General features: G+C 40.3%; 1 protein-coding gene across 5 annotated transcripts in view; it reads left to right on the top strand.

Annotated features, from left to right (window-relative positions):
- The first annotated feature begins 3701 nt into the window (after positions 1 to 3701).
- STRADA (STE20 related adaptor alpha) overlaps positions 3702 to 15835 on the top strand; it is a 28160-nt gene continuing 16026 nt past the window's right edge. The window contains exons 1-3 of one of the 5 annotated variants that reach the window (XM_046677630.1): positions 3702 to 3833; positions 11958 to 12013; positions 13682 to 13739. In XM_046677630.1, coding sequence (XP_046533586.1) covers positions 12002 to 12013; positions 13682 to 13739 — 70 coding nt within the window. In that variant the 5' untranslated portion in view covers positions 3702 to 3833; positions 11958 to 12001. Of the gene's footprint in view, positions 3834 to 4225; positions 4245 to 11957; positions 12038 to 13681; positions 13740 to 15835 lie in introns of those variants that run through there. The other 4 variants (XM_046677628.1, XM_046677629.1, XM_046677632.1 and 1 more) reach the window with 4 other exon arrangements.

Here is a 15835-nt window from a genome sequence, read left to right as displayed (position 1 = left end):
CTGGAGCTGTCCTAGTGCTTTGATAAGTCTGTTGCCTCATCTGTCTTCCCTCCCCTTTCTAAAATGGCTGTTTAGAGGACCATATTAGATAACATGTGTAAAGTAGTGCTTTGACACATAAAATGCTCTAAAATTAAAAATCCTGCTCAATTTGTTACTATACATCATAAGCATTTTTATCTCTCACTTAAGTATTCTAGGCAATTCGTCTTTTTTTTTTACTTTTTATTAAGGTATAGTTACATAAAGTAAAGGGCACACAGCTGCACACTCGTTGAAGTTTTACATTCTTAAACACCTCTGTGCCAACCATGGAGATGAAGATTGAAAACATCTCCAGTGCCCCAGAATGATCCCTCATGCTCCGTCTCAGTCGTTAGGTCCTCACCCCCAACCACTGTCTTTACTTCCATCAGCATAGATTAGTTTTGCATGGTTTTGTACTTTACATAAATGGAGTCATACTATATAGTCCTTTGCATCTGGCTTCTTTCACTCAACATCATATGAGAGGCACATTTGTGTATAATTGCAGCTGGTTCATTTTCATTGCTGTTCAGTATTCTGTGTCTTGGTGGACGCGTGTCTGCTGAGAATGCACCTAGGAGTAGAATTGCAAAGGGCTTTCATGGAAACAATTTTTCAAATAGCTTTTTGCCTTGCTGCCAACAAAGAATGTGGGTTCTTGTTGTTCCACAGTTTTGACAACATTTGATAGTATCAGCCTTTTTAATTTTAGTCATTCTGATGGGTGTGCAGTGGGATCTCATTGTGGTTTTCCTCTGCATTTTCCCAGTGACTAAGGATGTTGAGTATCTTGTAATAGGTTTTGCAGCCATTAGAACTTCCTCTTTGTGGAATGTATAACCAAGTCTTTTGCTCATTTTTTTTATTGGGTGGTTTCTTTGTTATTGAGCTGTAGGAGGTTCTAAAATATATATATTATGGATCCAAATCCTCTGTGAGATTTATGTTTGGTGAGTATCTTCTCCCATTCTGTGGTTTGTCTTTGCACTCTATGGCATTATGGCAAACAGAATTTATATGTGTATATATTTGAGGTAACATTGACTATAACATTGCATAGGGTTCAGGTGTACAACATTATAATTCGACATCTGTATATACTACAGCATGCTCACCACCAAAAGTGTAGTTTCCATCTGTGACCGTATAATTGACACCTTTACCCCATTTGCCGTACCCTGAACTCCTTTCCCCTCTGGTAACCACCGATCTGTTGTCTGCTTCTATGAGTTTGTTTTTATTTTTTGTTTGTTTGTTTTGTTTTTTATATTCCACATGAGTGAAATCATACAGTATTTTTCTTTCTCTATCTGACTTATTTCACTTAGCATGATACCCTCAAGGTCCATCCATGTTGTCACAAATGGCAAAATTTCATCTTTTCTCATGGCTGAATAGTATTCCATTGTATATATACACCATATCTTATTTATCCATTCATAGGCAATTAGTTTTACCTTCCTCACAGTTAATTTATGCAGTATCTTGAAGAGGGCAGCACTTAGTTTAAACTGGATGCTCAGAGTTAAAAACAAAATGGCCAGGATCTTCAGTTCATCTCCCTTCCTCCAGGCTTCAAGCCAGTTTCGGAAAGCTCCAGAAATCTTGGAGAGTCCCAACCCTTATTGTAAGTAAGTGAAAAGCATTAGGGAGCTTGTGGATTCCAGGGCTCATAACAAGTCAAAAGTAAAGCCAGCAAAGATTGACTTTGTAAACTCTGAAAGTTGACCTTTCATTACACCAGTTTTCCAAGTTATCTGGATTTAGGAGGCCCTCTTGCAAGGAAAACTAAAGCTAATGAACATTTGCTCCTTGAAAGTCACAACAGAATCTAGGCCAAAAGGTTCTCTAGCCAGCTTTTGTGGGCAGTCATGAAGATGGTGAGATCTTTTGGCCCCCTGGCCGACTGACATCCAAGTAGAAAACGGCATAGCGACTGGGCTAGGGCTAGGTATTAAAATGGATGGGAAGTACCTCCATATTTAAATTCCACATTGCGATGACTGCATGAAGTTTGGCATCTTTTCAGGGACTATCTTCTCTAGTTCCCTCAATTCCAAAGACCATCTGTGAAGGTCTTTTTGAAAGAACACCGCCAAGAATTTTGCTTCAGTTTCTGCTACTATCTTGCTTCGTATATTTATTAAGTTTGCTCCTGAGAGAGGCATGTTATTTTGAGGATGAGAGAATAGTGAGGGTAGTGTTCTGGAACGTTAAAGCACTAGATAAGATCAAAGTGATATCTGTAAAACTGAATGAGACCTGGAGGTGCATATCACTGCACTGGCAAAGTTCACGTTCCGCTTCCATCTCTTATTTCCATCAGTCCCTGTTTGGATGTAGCTGAACCTCTTCCCCATCTTGGAAGTTAGACCAGTATAAATCAGCGTCAAGGGTCAGAGCTGAGAAGAGCGATATTCATTACTTGATTATTTATCCAATTTTGGATACACTCCCCACCCCCCACCATGGGCAGAGTAAGTTACTGAAGAAACGCAGTCTCACCGAAGAGAGTCTTCCTCCTTAATTTCTTCACCATTCCTCAAGCCCTGCATGCCTTAGTTTAGGCTAGCTTCTCCATCAAAGCAAACCTTATAGGTTTCTGCAAACAGAACATCTCAAGAGGAGCCAGGAGTTAAGCAGTTGTTTGCATGTTCTGCTTTGCCGGCCTGGGTTCCCCAGCCCGGATCCCGGGTGTGGACATACTGCACTGCTTGTCAAGCCATGCTGTGGCAGGCATCCCACATATAAAATAGAGGAAGATAGGCACAGGTCTTAGCTCAGGGCCAGTCTTCCTCAGCAAAAAGAGGAGGATTGGCGGCAGATGTTAGCTCAGGGCTAATCGTCCTAAAAAAAAAACTCAAGAGTTGTGGATGAGGAAGGGTCCAGGGACAAAAAGATCCAGAAGGGAAAATATGGTAGTTCCCATTAGGTGAGCTATTTTCCTCCTTTTACAGATAAGGAAATTGAGGCACAGAGAAAGGGTGGGTTTCCCCTTTGCAGCTTGTCCGTCTGGTGCCCAAGAGGCCAAAATGAGGAGAATTTGAGCTGTCTTCAAGAAAAATGCGAGGCAGGTTTTCCCATTGAAGTCCTGCCACACGAAATGAAAACAAACACAAATTCCTCAAGGTAGCCAAGTCAGCAGCCAGCGTTGGTTTGCCTTTCTCTGGTCCCCGACTCCTCGTTATTGAGATCTTCCTGCTTCCCGCCTGCTGCGGGGGCGGAGGCTCCCGGGAGCCCGCTCTGGACCGGCAGACCGCACCCACGACAAGCTAGGTCTTTGGCCCCCAGACTTGGTGAAACTTCGTGTTGGAGACGGAATGCCCTCAGGTAGCGCGGGACGCGGTGACAGAACTCAACCGCGAACAGCTCTCCGCGAGGCCACTGCTGAGGGCTTGCCGCACCGCGGCGACGCAAAAACCGGGCGGAGCTTCCTCACGCGCTCCGGCCGCGGCGGGGTGGGGCGGAGCTTACTCCCTCGCTCGGGTCGGGGCTGGGCGGGGCGGAGCTTCCTCAGCCGCTCGGGCCGCGGCCGGGCGGGGCGGAGCTTACTCCCTCGCTCGGGGCGGGGCTGGGCGGAGCTTCCTCACCAGCTCGGGCCGCGGCGGGGCGGGGCGGAGCTTACTCCACCGCTCGGGCCGCGGCGGGGCGGGGCGGAGCTCCCTACCCGCCCGCCTTTGGTTCCTCTACTGCGCATGGCACGTTGCGTACTTCCCTCCCAGCCACTGGCCTGGTGGCGGCGCGGCCATAAACTAAAGAGGAGGAGCTGTGACCGGGTCGGGTCTGCGTGCTGACTCCAGGACCAGGTACCGGGCTGGCGGGGCCGCCTGGTGTCTTCCGGGGATCGGTCTCTTCTTGCCCTGGCGCCGATTTCATCTCCTCAGGGGCGGGCCTTCGCGAGTCCCCCCTCGCCCTCCCGGGCTCCTTTTCACCCGAGTTCTCGGTTCTCGCAGTGAGAGGCTGCAGCCCGAGAGCAGAATCGGCTCGGGCCTGGCCGGGAGACCCCGGAGCGGAGTTGCCGGGCGGGAGAGGCGAGCGCCTGCTTGCCCTCTTTCCCCCGACTTCTAGGTGGGGAACCTGGGGCCCAGGTGTCGGTTTGTCCTGCTCAAGCAAAGAGACGGCAGATCCTAGTGCTCACCTCTCCTCCCACCACATCCCCGTGTCACCCCGGGCTGAGCAGGCAGCGGGTCAAGCCCCCGTTAAGGACAGAGATCCAGGTGACTCCCGGAATCAGCCAAAACACAGAGCTTCTAATTGTCTTCTTGGTTTCCAAGAATGTTGAAGTGCCGACAGTAGATTTGGGGTGAAGATGGGGGGTAGGGGTAGAGAAGTGAGCGCGAGGGAGAGGGAGTAGTTAAATAAAAATTTTCAGGAAATGGGCAACTAACTTCTCTGCCCTGTGCTAAAATATCCTTTGTTGTGAATGCCATCAAGTCCGTTAGACTCCTAGCGACCCTGTGTACAGCAGAGCGGAAGCCTGCTCGGTCTTTTGTGCCATCCTCTCTCTCTCCCTGCGCTGTCTCAGACAGTGCTCTGTTGATATTCATAGGCTTTTCATGGTCTGTTTTTTCAGAAGTGGGTGGCCAGGTCCTTTTTCCTAGTCTGTCTTAGTCTGGAAGCTCCGCTGAAACCTGTCCACTGTGGGTGACCCTCCTGTACCATATAGCTTTCAGCATAACAGCAGCATGCAACCACCACAGCATGACAATTGACAGATGGGTGGTGTGGTTCCCTAAGGGGACTGGAACCTTGGGCTGCATTGGTGAGAGCCCCCAGTCTTAACCATTAGACCACCAGGGCTATTCTAAGATGTCCTAGCATGTTATAACTTCATTTCCTCCAAAGAGGAAAAGTGTTGGAATTGGTCCTTTTCTTATTCTAGTATCTGTTGACGAAGAACTATATTCCATTATGTATTTGCAGCATTAAGACAGTTCTTCACTGACTGATTCATACTTTCTAGAGACACCCAAGACTGTTTCTTGTCCCTGAAAGTTAAAGAAACTGAGTTTCCTCTGATCACCTGCCTCAGGCCAGGAGCCTATTCAGCCATTAGTTGCAGTGCTGAACTGGTTGAATCTGTTACCCAACCTGTTAACCAGGGTTATTAGATGTATTGTGGTTCAAATGCAGTGTTTATGGTTGTAACCACAGACATGGAGGAAGGTTAGAAAACCAGTGACAAAAATAAGAAAAAAAAGAAAAAAATTAAGTTAAATGAATTTTCCTTTCTATATCATTTGGCACCTGGTCAGCAGCATTGTCAAATCAGGTAATACCTTCTCAGTCGTGTATCTTTGCACACACAGCCTTGACACTTCTCCCCAGCCTTCTCTATTATCACTGGTTTCTGGAGCGCAGGCCTTGCAACAGATCTAATCAGTCCTCTACCACTTGCTTATGTAACCTTGGCATTTAACCTCTCAGAGCCTTAATTTCCTGATCTGTAAAACGTGGATGATAATACTTATTGTGAGCTGATTTCTGTGAAGCATTTAGTGCAGATCCTGCACGTAGTTCACGTAAATGCTTGCTGCTTTTATTATTTTTACTATTATTAATTTAACAGATATGGGAATGCCCGTATTGTGTGTGGGGCTCAGTATCCTCAGGGAATGCAACAGTGAACAAGATGCATTCCCTGACCTCAAAGAATCTCTAGTCTAGGAGAGGAGACCAAAAAATAGGCGATTAAGAGTGTGGTAGCTGAAAGGGTTGAATACAGAGGCTGAACAGGTAACATAGGTCAGGGGAGGGGCGGGGGAAGGGAGGACTTCTGTAGCACAGGACACCTGAAATGAGTAGTGAGGGACAGGTCAAAATTAATCAGGTTGGGGGAGGGAAGGGGTCCGGGAGGGGAAAAAGGATCTTTAAAGTTTTTTCTTTGAGTTTCATTTCCTACCTGCCTTTCAAGAGCCATGTCCTAAATATGGGCCTATCCTGAGGCTTGCTTCCCAGCCGCCTGCTCTTCTCTCACCATTTTCTCCTTGAGTGAATTTCTGTCATTCATATAGCTTTAGCTGCTAACTCCCAAGTCCACATAGGCGTCTCTAACCTGTCTTTTAAATATCAGTCTTACTTTTCTAACTGGATACGATATATTTCCACTTGGGACATATAACTGTTTTCTCAACCTCAATATGATTTAAAAACTCGATGGGGCCAGCCCGGTGGCGCAGCGGTTAAGTTCGCACGTTGCGCTTCTCGGCGGCCCAGGGTTCTCCGGTTCGGATCCCGGGTGTGGACATGGCACTGCTTGGCACGCCATGCTGTGATAGGCGTCCCACGTATAAAGTAGAGGAAGATGGGCACGATGTTAGCTCAGAGCCAGGCTTCCTCAGCAAAAAAGCGGAAGACTGGCAGTAGTTAGCTCAGGGCTAATCTTCCTCAAAAAAGAAAACAAAAAAACTCGAACTCCTCTCTCCACTGAAACCACTTCCACCTTTGAGCTTTCCTATTTCTCTCGTTGAGACGCTACTCTTTTCCCAGTTACTTGGGCATAAAAAAAAATTGGAGTCATCAGAATTATCCACAGGTAGAATGGGCTTCCTGATAAAGTAGTGAGTCTCTGGCGCGGGAAGTTTTCAAGCAGAGATTGGATAATCCTATATCCAGAAATTTGTAAAAGCTATTCCTCCAAAGGGTGGAGGATGGGCTGGATGACTTATGGTGTCCTTTCTAAATATAATTTCTTTATTTTTCCTTCTCCCCTATCCATCTATGACACCACAAATATGGTCCACTATACTTTTATTCTAACTTGCATTTCTTTCTCTGGGTTATTTTCACCTCCTCCTCTCCCATCCCTTTGCAGATTAATATTCCTTAGAATGTTCCTTAGAACAAGGCTTCTCAAACGTTAGTCAATACAATAGTCCACAGATCAGTAGCATTACCATCATCTGGGAGCTTGTTAGAATTACCAGGCCCCCGCTCTAGACCTTCTGAATCAAAATTTGCATTTGAACAAGATCCTCAAGTGATTTGCATGCCTGGTAAAGTTTGAGAGACACTATCTTAGACCACTGTTTTGTGTTTGTCACCTTTTGTTCAAAACCTGCAGTGGCCTTCTACTGCCTGCTGAATAAAATCCATACTCTAGCACGCCTATTCATTAAGGCCTATTCATTGTTCTCATACGTGTAGAGTTCTGCTTCTGTAACTGCCTTGATATTAATCCTAGAGTATGTGCCAAGTGCTGACACACTTCTCAGCACGTTTGAGCAGTCATTCAGTATTACCGAGTGCCTGCTGTGTGGTGGGCACTATGCTAGAAACCGAAAGGTACACCTGTGGACAAGGCAAATAAACACTAAATAATCAGTAGCTAATACTATTTCATGCTTGGAATTCCCATTTTCTTTAAGTTCTATTTGACATTCAAGCCTCACCCCTCAATAAAATTATCCAGGTCCACCCCAGCTCATAGTAATCTTTCCCTTTGCTGAACTCCATGAAGAGTTGCCTATTTCTGCTTGTGCGTTCCCCAGACCTGCTGAATTAAAATTTTTGAAGGCGGCAGTTTGAGCATCCTTAGGTTTTTGTAAATACACAGGTTAATTTGAAACACATGCTGGTTTGGGAACCAGTGGTTCAGATCATTGATGAAGCTGTTGATATGGCAGTCTAGAACCGATTCTTAGGTCTCTCCAAATAGGCAGTTACATTAGTTTATACAGTGTTTTGGAATTTTGGAACTTTATTTTCTATTTCCAATATTTTTCCAGAGCATATACAGTTCTTTTCTGTGGATAAAAACACCTACATCTCTATGTTAATATTCTCTTTTCTTTCTGTTGTACACTACAGATGGATGTAGACTTTGTTTCCTCTTAAATTTCTTTTGCATGTGCTTTGTGTTTAATGTTATTAAACAATGTGCATTCTAATGATCTTTTTTTCAAATTCAATCTGTATTTTTACTGTTTCATGGCAGGATAAATGATTCTCGACATGGTAGGGGGGCTTCTGTAAGAAGATCAGGGTAGGGGCCGGCCTGGTGGCTCAGCGGTTAAGTCCACATGTTCCACTTCAGTGGCTCGGGGTTTGCGGGTTCGGATCCCAGGTACGGACATGGCACTGCTTGGCAAGCCATGCTGTGGTAGGTGTCCCACATATGAAGTAGAGGAAGATGGGCATGGATGTTAGCTCAGGGCCAGTCTTCCTCAGCAAAAAGAGGAGGATTGTCAGCAGATGTTCGCTCGGAACTAATCTTCCTCCAAAAAAAAAAAAAAAAAGATCAGGGTAGGGGTGAGAACAAAAGCAATTTGATAAAAATCTATAGATGATTTTGAAAGGCCTCCTCTCTCCCCTAGGTTGAAAACCATTGCTTTGATTTCTCTGAAGCAATTTTAAGGATTCCTAAAACTCTGTACCAGATGAATTCCCCACTCCCATTGCTATACCACTACCACAACCCCTCAAACCCCAGCCTACCTTAAGGAAAAAAAGAGGTAATGTGGCAGGGTTTTTTCTAGATTCTTCAAAAGCATTTCTGATTATTTATTTTAGTCATTTTACTTTTTAAATCAACTTGGCTGAGATTTAATTTGCCTCCAATAAAATACACCTACATTAAGTGTATGGTTTGTTGAATTTTGACAGACACACTCATGTAACCACCACATAATCAAGCTAGAGAACATTTCCATCAGCCCAAGAAGTTCTCGTGTGTCTCTTTGAAGTTGGTCCCTCATTTCACTCTTGGTTCCAGGCAGTCGATGATTTGCTTTCTGTCCTAGTATTTTTACTTTTTCTAGAATTTCGTGTAAATGGACACAACGTGTAGATTTTTGTCTGACTTCTTTCACTTAACATGATATTGTTGCTTGTATCAATAGTTGTTCCTTTTTATTGCCAAGTAGTATTCCGTTGGTGTACATATGACATTTTGTTTATCCATTTACCAGTTGGTAGAGGTTTGGATTGTTTTCAGTTTGAAGCTATTGTGAATAATGCTGTTATGAACATTCATGCACAAGTCTGTGTGAACATATGTTTTCATTTCTCTTGAGTAGATTACCTAGGAGCAGAATTATTGGGTCATGAGAACCTACTAACCTATTTCCCAAAATGGCTATATAGTTTGCATTCCCACCAGCAAAATATGAGAATTCCAGCTGGTCAACACTTGGTATTGTCAGCCATTTTGGTGGGAGTGTAGAGGTATCTCATTGTGGCTTTATGTATGTTTCCCTAATGACAAATGATGCTGAGCATCATTTCATATGCTTTAGTGGACATTCATATATCTTCTGTTCAAATCTGTTGCCTATTATTTACATTGAGTTGTCTTATTATTGACTTGTAGAAGTTCTTTATATATTTTGTATATAAAGCCCTTTGTAGACACACACACACACACACACACACAATGTTTTCTCCCAGTCTTTTCATTTTTTTAGTGGTGTCTTTCAAGTTTTTGATTTTGATAAAGTTACTTTATCACATTTTTTTTTACATTTCATGCTCTTGATGTTCTTATTTTGAATCTTTACCTATCCCAAGATCATAAAGATTTCCTGCTCTGTTTTCTTTAGTAGTTTTAACTTTTTGTTTAGTTCTGTGATCCACTTCAATTTCTTTTTAAAAGTCTGCTGGCATTGCACTGAATCTATAGATCAATTTGGAAGGAATTGACATCTTGACAATATTGAGTCTTCCAAACTGTGAAGATGGCATATCTCTTATTTAGATCATCCTTAATCCCTCTTAGCAATGTTTTATAATTTTAAACAAACAGTTCTTATCTATAATTTATTACAATTATTCCTAATTATTTTATGTTTTTGTTGGTATTATAAATGGTGATTTTTAAAAAATTTCATTTTGTTGTTATTCATTGCTAGTATATAGAAATACAATTGGGTTTTGTAATTGACCTCTCTAAATTCATTTTCTTAGGTCTAATGATTTTTTTGTGGAATACTTAACACTTTCTAGGTACACAATCATGTTGTCTATGAATAAAGAGTTTTGTGGGCTGGCCCCGTGGCTGAGTGGTTAAGTTCGCGCACTCCACGGCAGGCGGCTCAGTGTTTCATTGGTTCGAATCCTGGGCGCAGACATGGCACTGCTCATCAAACCACGGCTGAGGCAGCGTCCCACATGCCACAACTAGAAGGACCCACAACGAAGAATATACAACTATGTGCCGGGGGGCTTTGGGGAGAAAGAGGAAAAAATAAAATCTTTAAAAAAAAAAAACGGTTTTACACCTTCTTTTCCAATCTGTATGCCTTTTATTTCTTCTCGTCTTTTTGCGTTGGCCAAGACCACTAGTACAATGGTGAATAGAAGTGATGAGAACAGACATCCTTGCTTTACTTCTGTTCTTAGAGGAAACTCATTCATTCTTTTTTACCATTAAGTATGATATTAGCTATAAATTTTTCATGTCTATCTTTTACCAAGTTGACTTGGTAAAATTCTATTTCTGTTCTATTTCTATTTGACTATTCCTGGTTGACTGAGAGTTTTTTTAAGTCATGAGTTGGTGTTGAATTTTGTCAGATGCTTTTTCTTCATCTGTTGGTATGATTGTATATTTTTTTCTTGTTTACTCATTTAATAAGGTAAAATTACATTGATTCATTTTTTAAAATTCCTTAAAATTGGTTCTTTATTTGCAAACAACTTCGAACAAACACAATTTTGTATACATTTATTCATTTTTAAATGTTAAACCAATCTTTCAATCCTGGGATAAACCCCACTGGGTCATAATATATTATGCTTTTAGCCATTCTAGATATAAATTCCTAATTATAAATAGCAAACATAAAACAAGGTCAGGATGATATGGAGAAAGATACATTTGAGAAATGGCAGAAACTCTTGGAAATGTGTAACCAAAATTTAAAGCTTAGTAGAATGGTTGGAAATAAAGGTGAAGAAATCTCCTGGAAAGTAGAGAGTTGTAAAATAGGAATGAAACAAGTGTAAGGTTAAAGGATAACTCTAGAAGTACATCTTTAACTATTAGGAATTCTGTAACATGAGAATACAGGAGACAAATTATCAAAGAAACAATAGAAGAATATTTCCTTGAATTGGGAGATCCAAACCGTCATAGTAAAAAGGCTGACTAAGTGCAGCTGGCCTAGAAAGCAACTAGTCCAGATTACAGTAGGAGGATGGAAGGCCCTGGAAAGGCGATCTCTAAGGAGAAATTGGAATGGATGAGTTTGAGTGTATGAAAAAATATATTGATAAGACAAATAGCAGAGATGTTGAAGTATTTGGAAAAAGTTAATAATAGCTACATGGGAAACCAAGCAAGTAAAAAAATTAGGCAATTATTAACTCTAAGGGGAAAATGGGTATACAGAAGGAAGAATACAGTTATTTCTAACTATTTACCTCAGCTATGAACCATGTTTGTATAATCATAGTAATATAAATGTCAGCTATTGGTTTAACCAAAAATTATGCCAGAACTAGGTTGGCGGAGTGAAGGCAGGAAAACAGAGTGCAGGGAGGTGATATAGGAGAGCTTAGACCTCATCTACCATGGTAGGAAGTTAGTAGATAAATGTCTAAAATGGATAGGTCATGGCCATATAAACATTATTTAAGAATGATGATAAAAAGGATAAACAGCCAAAAGAATTGAAGTTAGTTACTGCTGGGAAGGAGTTAGTCGGGGGTTCAGTCAAGAAAAATTTAAAAATTAATTTAAAGAAGGAAACCGTATAATAACGAACTTCTCTTTTCTTATAGAGATTACAGTATTTCAGAATGTACTTGGCCAAAGTACATCCCAGTTTATTGTCACTGGAAGTTTCTCTAAACACATCTTGAGAATCTAGCAATGTACAGATCTAGTACAGTGCTTTGAATGGTAGACTCATAGTGAGTTTTGTTGATCAAAAGGTATTTCTGTAAAAAGGAGATTCGACTAACTCACCCTGTTTCTATTTTCCTTTTAGGTTTAAATTTTTGCAGTTGAAGTAGGTGTACACATTAGGAACTCATGTCTTTTCTTGTAAGTAAACCAGAGCGAATCAGGGTGAGTGTTTCTCTTCTTCTGGCTTTACTATTTTTATTTCTGAAAAGCGATGTGTTTGGGCAGATACTGTAGGTGGTTTTTTATGTGATGCTCAGGATCATGCAGAAGTGATGGATGTAGGAAGTGAAGCAGGTATTGCAGCCTTCACTCCTGAGAGAAGAGCTATAGGCAGAGGCTGACCAGGGACACAGAACACACCCATCAGTTTGATAGAGAACAAACAAGATGGCTTATTTTATGAATATCGATCATTCAACATTAAATGAGTTGATGGCCCTTTTCAGTCTAGATATGATCTGCCAGTTTCCTCTGTATGTTCAATGAATTTGTGTGTTTTAAAAATCAGTATCAAATTGTAATCATTGGAACACTTTTTTTCTAAGTATAATTATGGGTTTTAACTGAAGACTTTTTGAACATGAAAAATTTTATTACAGCTGAAAACTTTACCCACTAAAGTGACCTCAAGAACAAATACTGGATTTAGCTTCTTTTCAAGCTTCCATGATTTCATAAAAGTATTTTATTTTATTTATTAACACGTAGTTAATTTCTAAATAAAGTAGTAATTATTTTAAAATCTTGTAACATTGTGTGCTATGAGACATTATGAATGTACCACTTTCTTTAAATGTTAAAGTGTAAATTATGTTTTGTGGTATAGTGCATATGATTTTTTATATCAAGTTTTTTGTTTAGAGTCTTCTTTTTTTTAATTTGAAAAAATTGATATAGAGGACAGAAAATGATATTATAGTTCCAATTCATAATCCATATAGTGCAACTTATTTCTGAATGTTACCTAATCTTCTTTTTTCTTATGTTTATTTATATAAGAACAATGTATATTGGAAAGGGTAAACTTCCACTGTTAAGAGGAAAAACTGAATCTCTCCTTAGCCTCAACTCTGCCCAGTGGAAAGAATGCCCTCAAGCCCAACTTTAACACCAGTCCTGAAGTGAAATACAGTCTTGATTCCATTGCTTTTAAATATGAGCTTCTTTTCTATTTCAACCTAGCCTGGTTCAGGTGAAACTAGACCACTGATCACTATGATGGAAATCCAATACTTGTTTGAAATAGGCCAGGAAAGTGGCCACAGATTGGTCATGCTAGTTTGGTCCTTGTAAACTTGGTAGAAAATTGGTGATGTCTTTAGAAACCCTAGTAGATGAAAGAATATACAGCTTGCTGTTTCCTTTTATAAACTAATAGAGGCTTGTGAAAAACTACTGTTTCATCCCTGTTTTCTGTGTTGTGAATTCCAATAATATTTTTCAAATTGTCATTAATGATCCAAAGCATCTGTAATAGACAGCCATGGAACGAGTAAGATAGAACCACAATGTAGTTTTATATATAGGAAGGACAAAAACATTCTTTATCAATAAGGCCAATATTATGTGTTTGTCATTTGTCAGATTTAGGAATTATTCGTCAAATTAGGCAAAGAGGAATAGAGAAAGGAATTAATCTATTGTTTTCAGTTGATTTAAATCCAAGATTCTTTTCAAAACTTTTCCGTAGAAATGTTTCTTAACTATATCGCACGATTCTGTTTTTGTTTGTCTGTCTAATGGCTGATAGCTAATTTTTTGTGCCTTGGAAGAAATACTAATTCTCTTTGGGGCTTTTCTCTTTAGCGGTGGGTCTCGGAAAAGTTCATTGTTGAGGGCTTAAGAGATTTGGAACTATTTGGAGGTAAGTACAGTATGGCGTTTAGCCATCGCTTCAGACTAAATGTCATCACCCATTTGTTGACTAAATAAATTTATAGAAATTAGTAATTCTAAGGGCAAGTGTAAACTACAGCTGTTGTATTTATTTGGCTCCTTTTTGAATCCATGGTTTGCCAGAGATTTGAGAACTGATCTGGCAGTTGTCTTTGGCCTGTCTTGATTGTTAGAAAGCTAGTATTTACTTAAAGGTATATGTGTTTCTTCTAAGTATTTGTCCAGTTGAGATACGTATTCTTAAAGGAAAATAAATGTGTAAAAGTCTCTAGCCTTGAGGATTTTAAAAAGAAAATTATATCCGGGTCTGGCCCTGTGGCCAAGTGGCTCCACTTTAGAGGCCCAGGATTTTGCTGGTTCGGATCCTAGGCACGGACCTGGCACTGCTCATCAAGGCATGCTGAAGTGGCATCCCACATAGCAGAGCCAGAAGGACCTACAACTAGAATATACAAGTATGTACTGGGGAACTTTGGGGAAGAAGAAGAAGAAGAAAATTAAAATAATAAAATAAAATAATATCAGAACAAAGGTAGCAATGATATAAAAATTCTGGTTTAACTGATCAGTCTAGTTGACTCATCTTTTTATGGTAGAAATTATGAGACTTAAAGAGAAGAGAACTAAGGAAAAATCTGCCAGGACAAAAATATTAACTTTCTATTGTAAGATCTAAATGTTGATTTCAGAAGTGAAGTAGGTTTGCAACGTTGAGATTTAACAGGCTCAGGTGTTCCCCTTTAGGTAATTTCAAATTGAGCCTTTTGGGGAGCTGTGATCTTAAGGCAAAGAAAATTCCTTTCTATAAAAATAATAGTAGTCGAACCCCATTCTTTGCGTCTGAACACCAAGATACTCTCTTCAACTCCTATAGCTAAAGAAACAGGTTATCAGTTTGAGTGTATTGCTTGGCTGATCCACAATACCCCCAAATAGGCTTAAGAAAGTGAAAGCTCAAACTTGTTAGTTACTAGGTAGTACCTATTCATTTATTTTCCCTAATGCCTCTCAAAGAACGTCTGGAGTAGTAGTATTCATGAATTTTGTCAAAGTATTGTGTTTTAGACTAGACAAATGTGAGTTTAGAAAAATGATGAGTTAAAACATTATAAAGAATAAAAGTTAGCTTCACGGTAAAGCAAAGGCTAATGGAATAAAAAAGGACTATATCCTGGCCCTCTTCTTACTTTCTTCCCATCATTGAGGGGAATACAATGGTTTCAACGTTGGCATTGATGGAAATTGAGTTGGAAGTCCAGTTTACAGTTAATTAATTAGAAATCTTCTGATATATGTGAATTGAATTAATGGATTTTGGTTTCAGTGTCTTGAGGATAGGATCACTGGCTGTCTTTTGACAGTTCCCTAGTCTCTGATCTGAGGAGGGTGAAGAGCTTGTTCTGTATACTGTTCAACAGCTTGATGAAGTGTATGTTATCAAGTTTTATACAACTTGGAATTTGCCTTCTACTCTGGAAGATTGGGTTTGATTTCCTTTAATCCATTCACCTGGCTTCTTACCTCGACAGACTGTCTTAAGCAACTGCTCCTGCCATTTGTGTACCAGAGAACTGATGTCCAAGGCAAACAAAAAGAAATCTTATTTTGATAAATTATGGCTAATTTACCCTGTAGCCAGTCTTCTCCAGCAATACAGTTGGATGCTCTAATTTCTAATTTAACATATTTGGGAATGTGTGATCATTCCAATACTTTACGGTTAAAGATCTACTTTGATGATTTTTTGTGACTTTTACAGAATGGAGAAAATCAAAAGCACAGATAGAGAATTTGACTGATTTAAGAGCAGAAAGTTATTGTAGTTGTCCTTGGCTTTATTTGTTTTCACCAAGAGTAGCAGAGGGCCAAAAAAGCCCTTGCTTTATTTGTATTCAGAATAGAATGTATCTGACTGGAGAATCAAATTGGGTAATGGTCCCACATATGCAAGTTGCTGTATTAAAACATTTTTGGCCCTTTTTTTTTTTAAATCCTCTTTCCTAGTCTCTGCACTCCCCAGGAAATAGCCAGCCATCTCTATAACTTTATAAATGAGTTTTTTGT

This window comes from Equus quagga, chromosome 11 (genome assembly GCF_021613505.1).
Source record: "Equus quagga isolate Etosha38 chromosome 11, UCLA_HA_Equagga_1.0, whole genome shotgun sequence".
NCBI lineage: Eukaryota > Metazoa > Chordata > Mammalia > Perissodactyla > Equidae > Equus > Equus quagga.
This window is presented reverse-complemented; position numbering and strand designations above follow the sequence as displayed.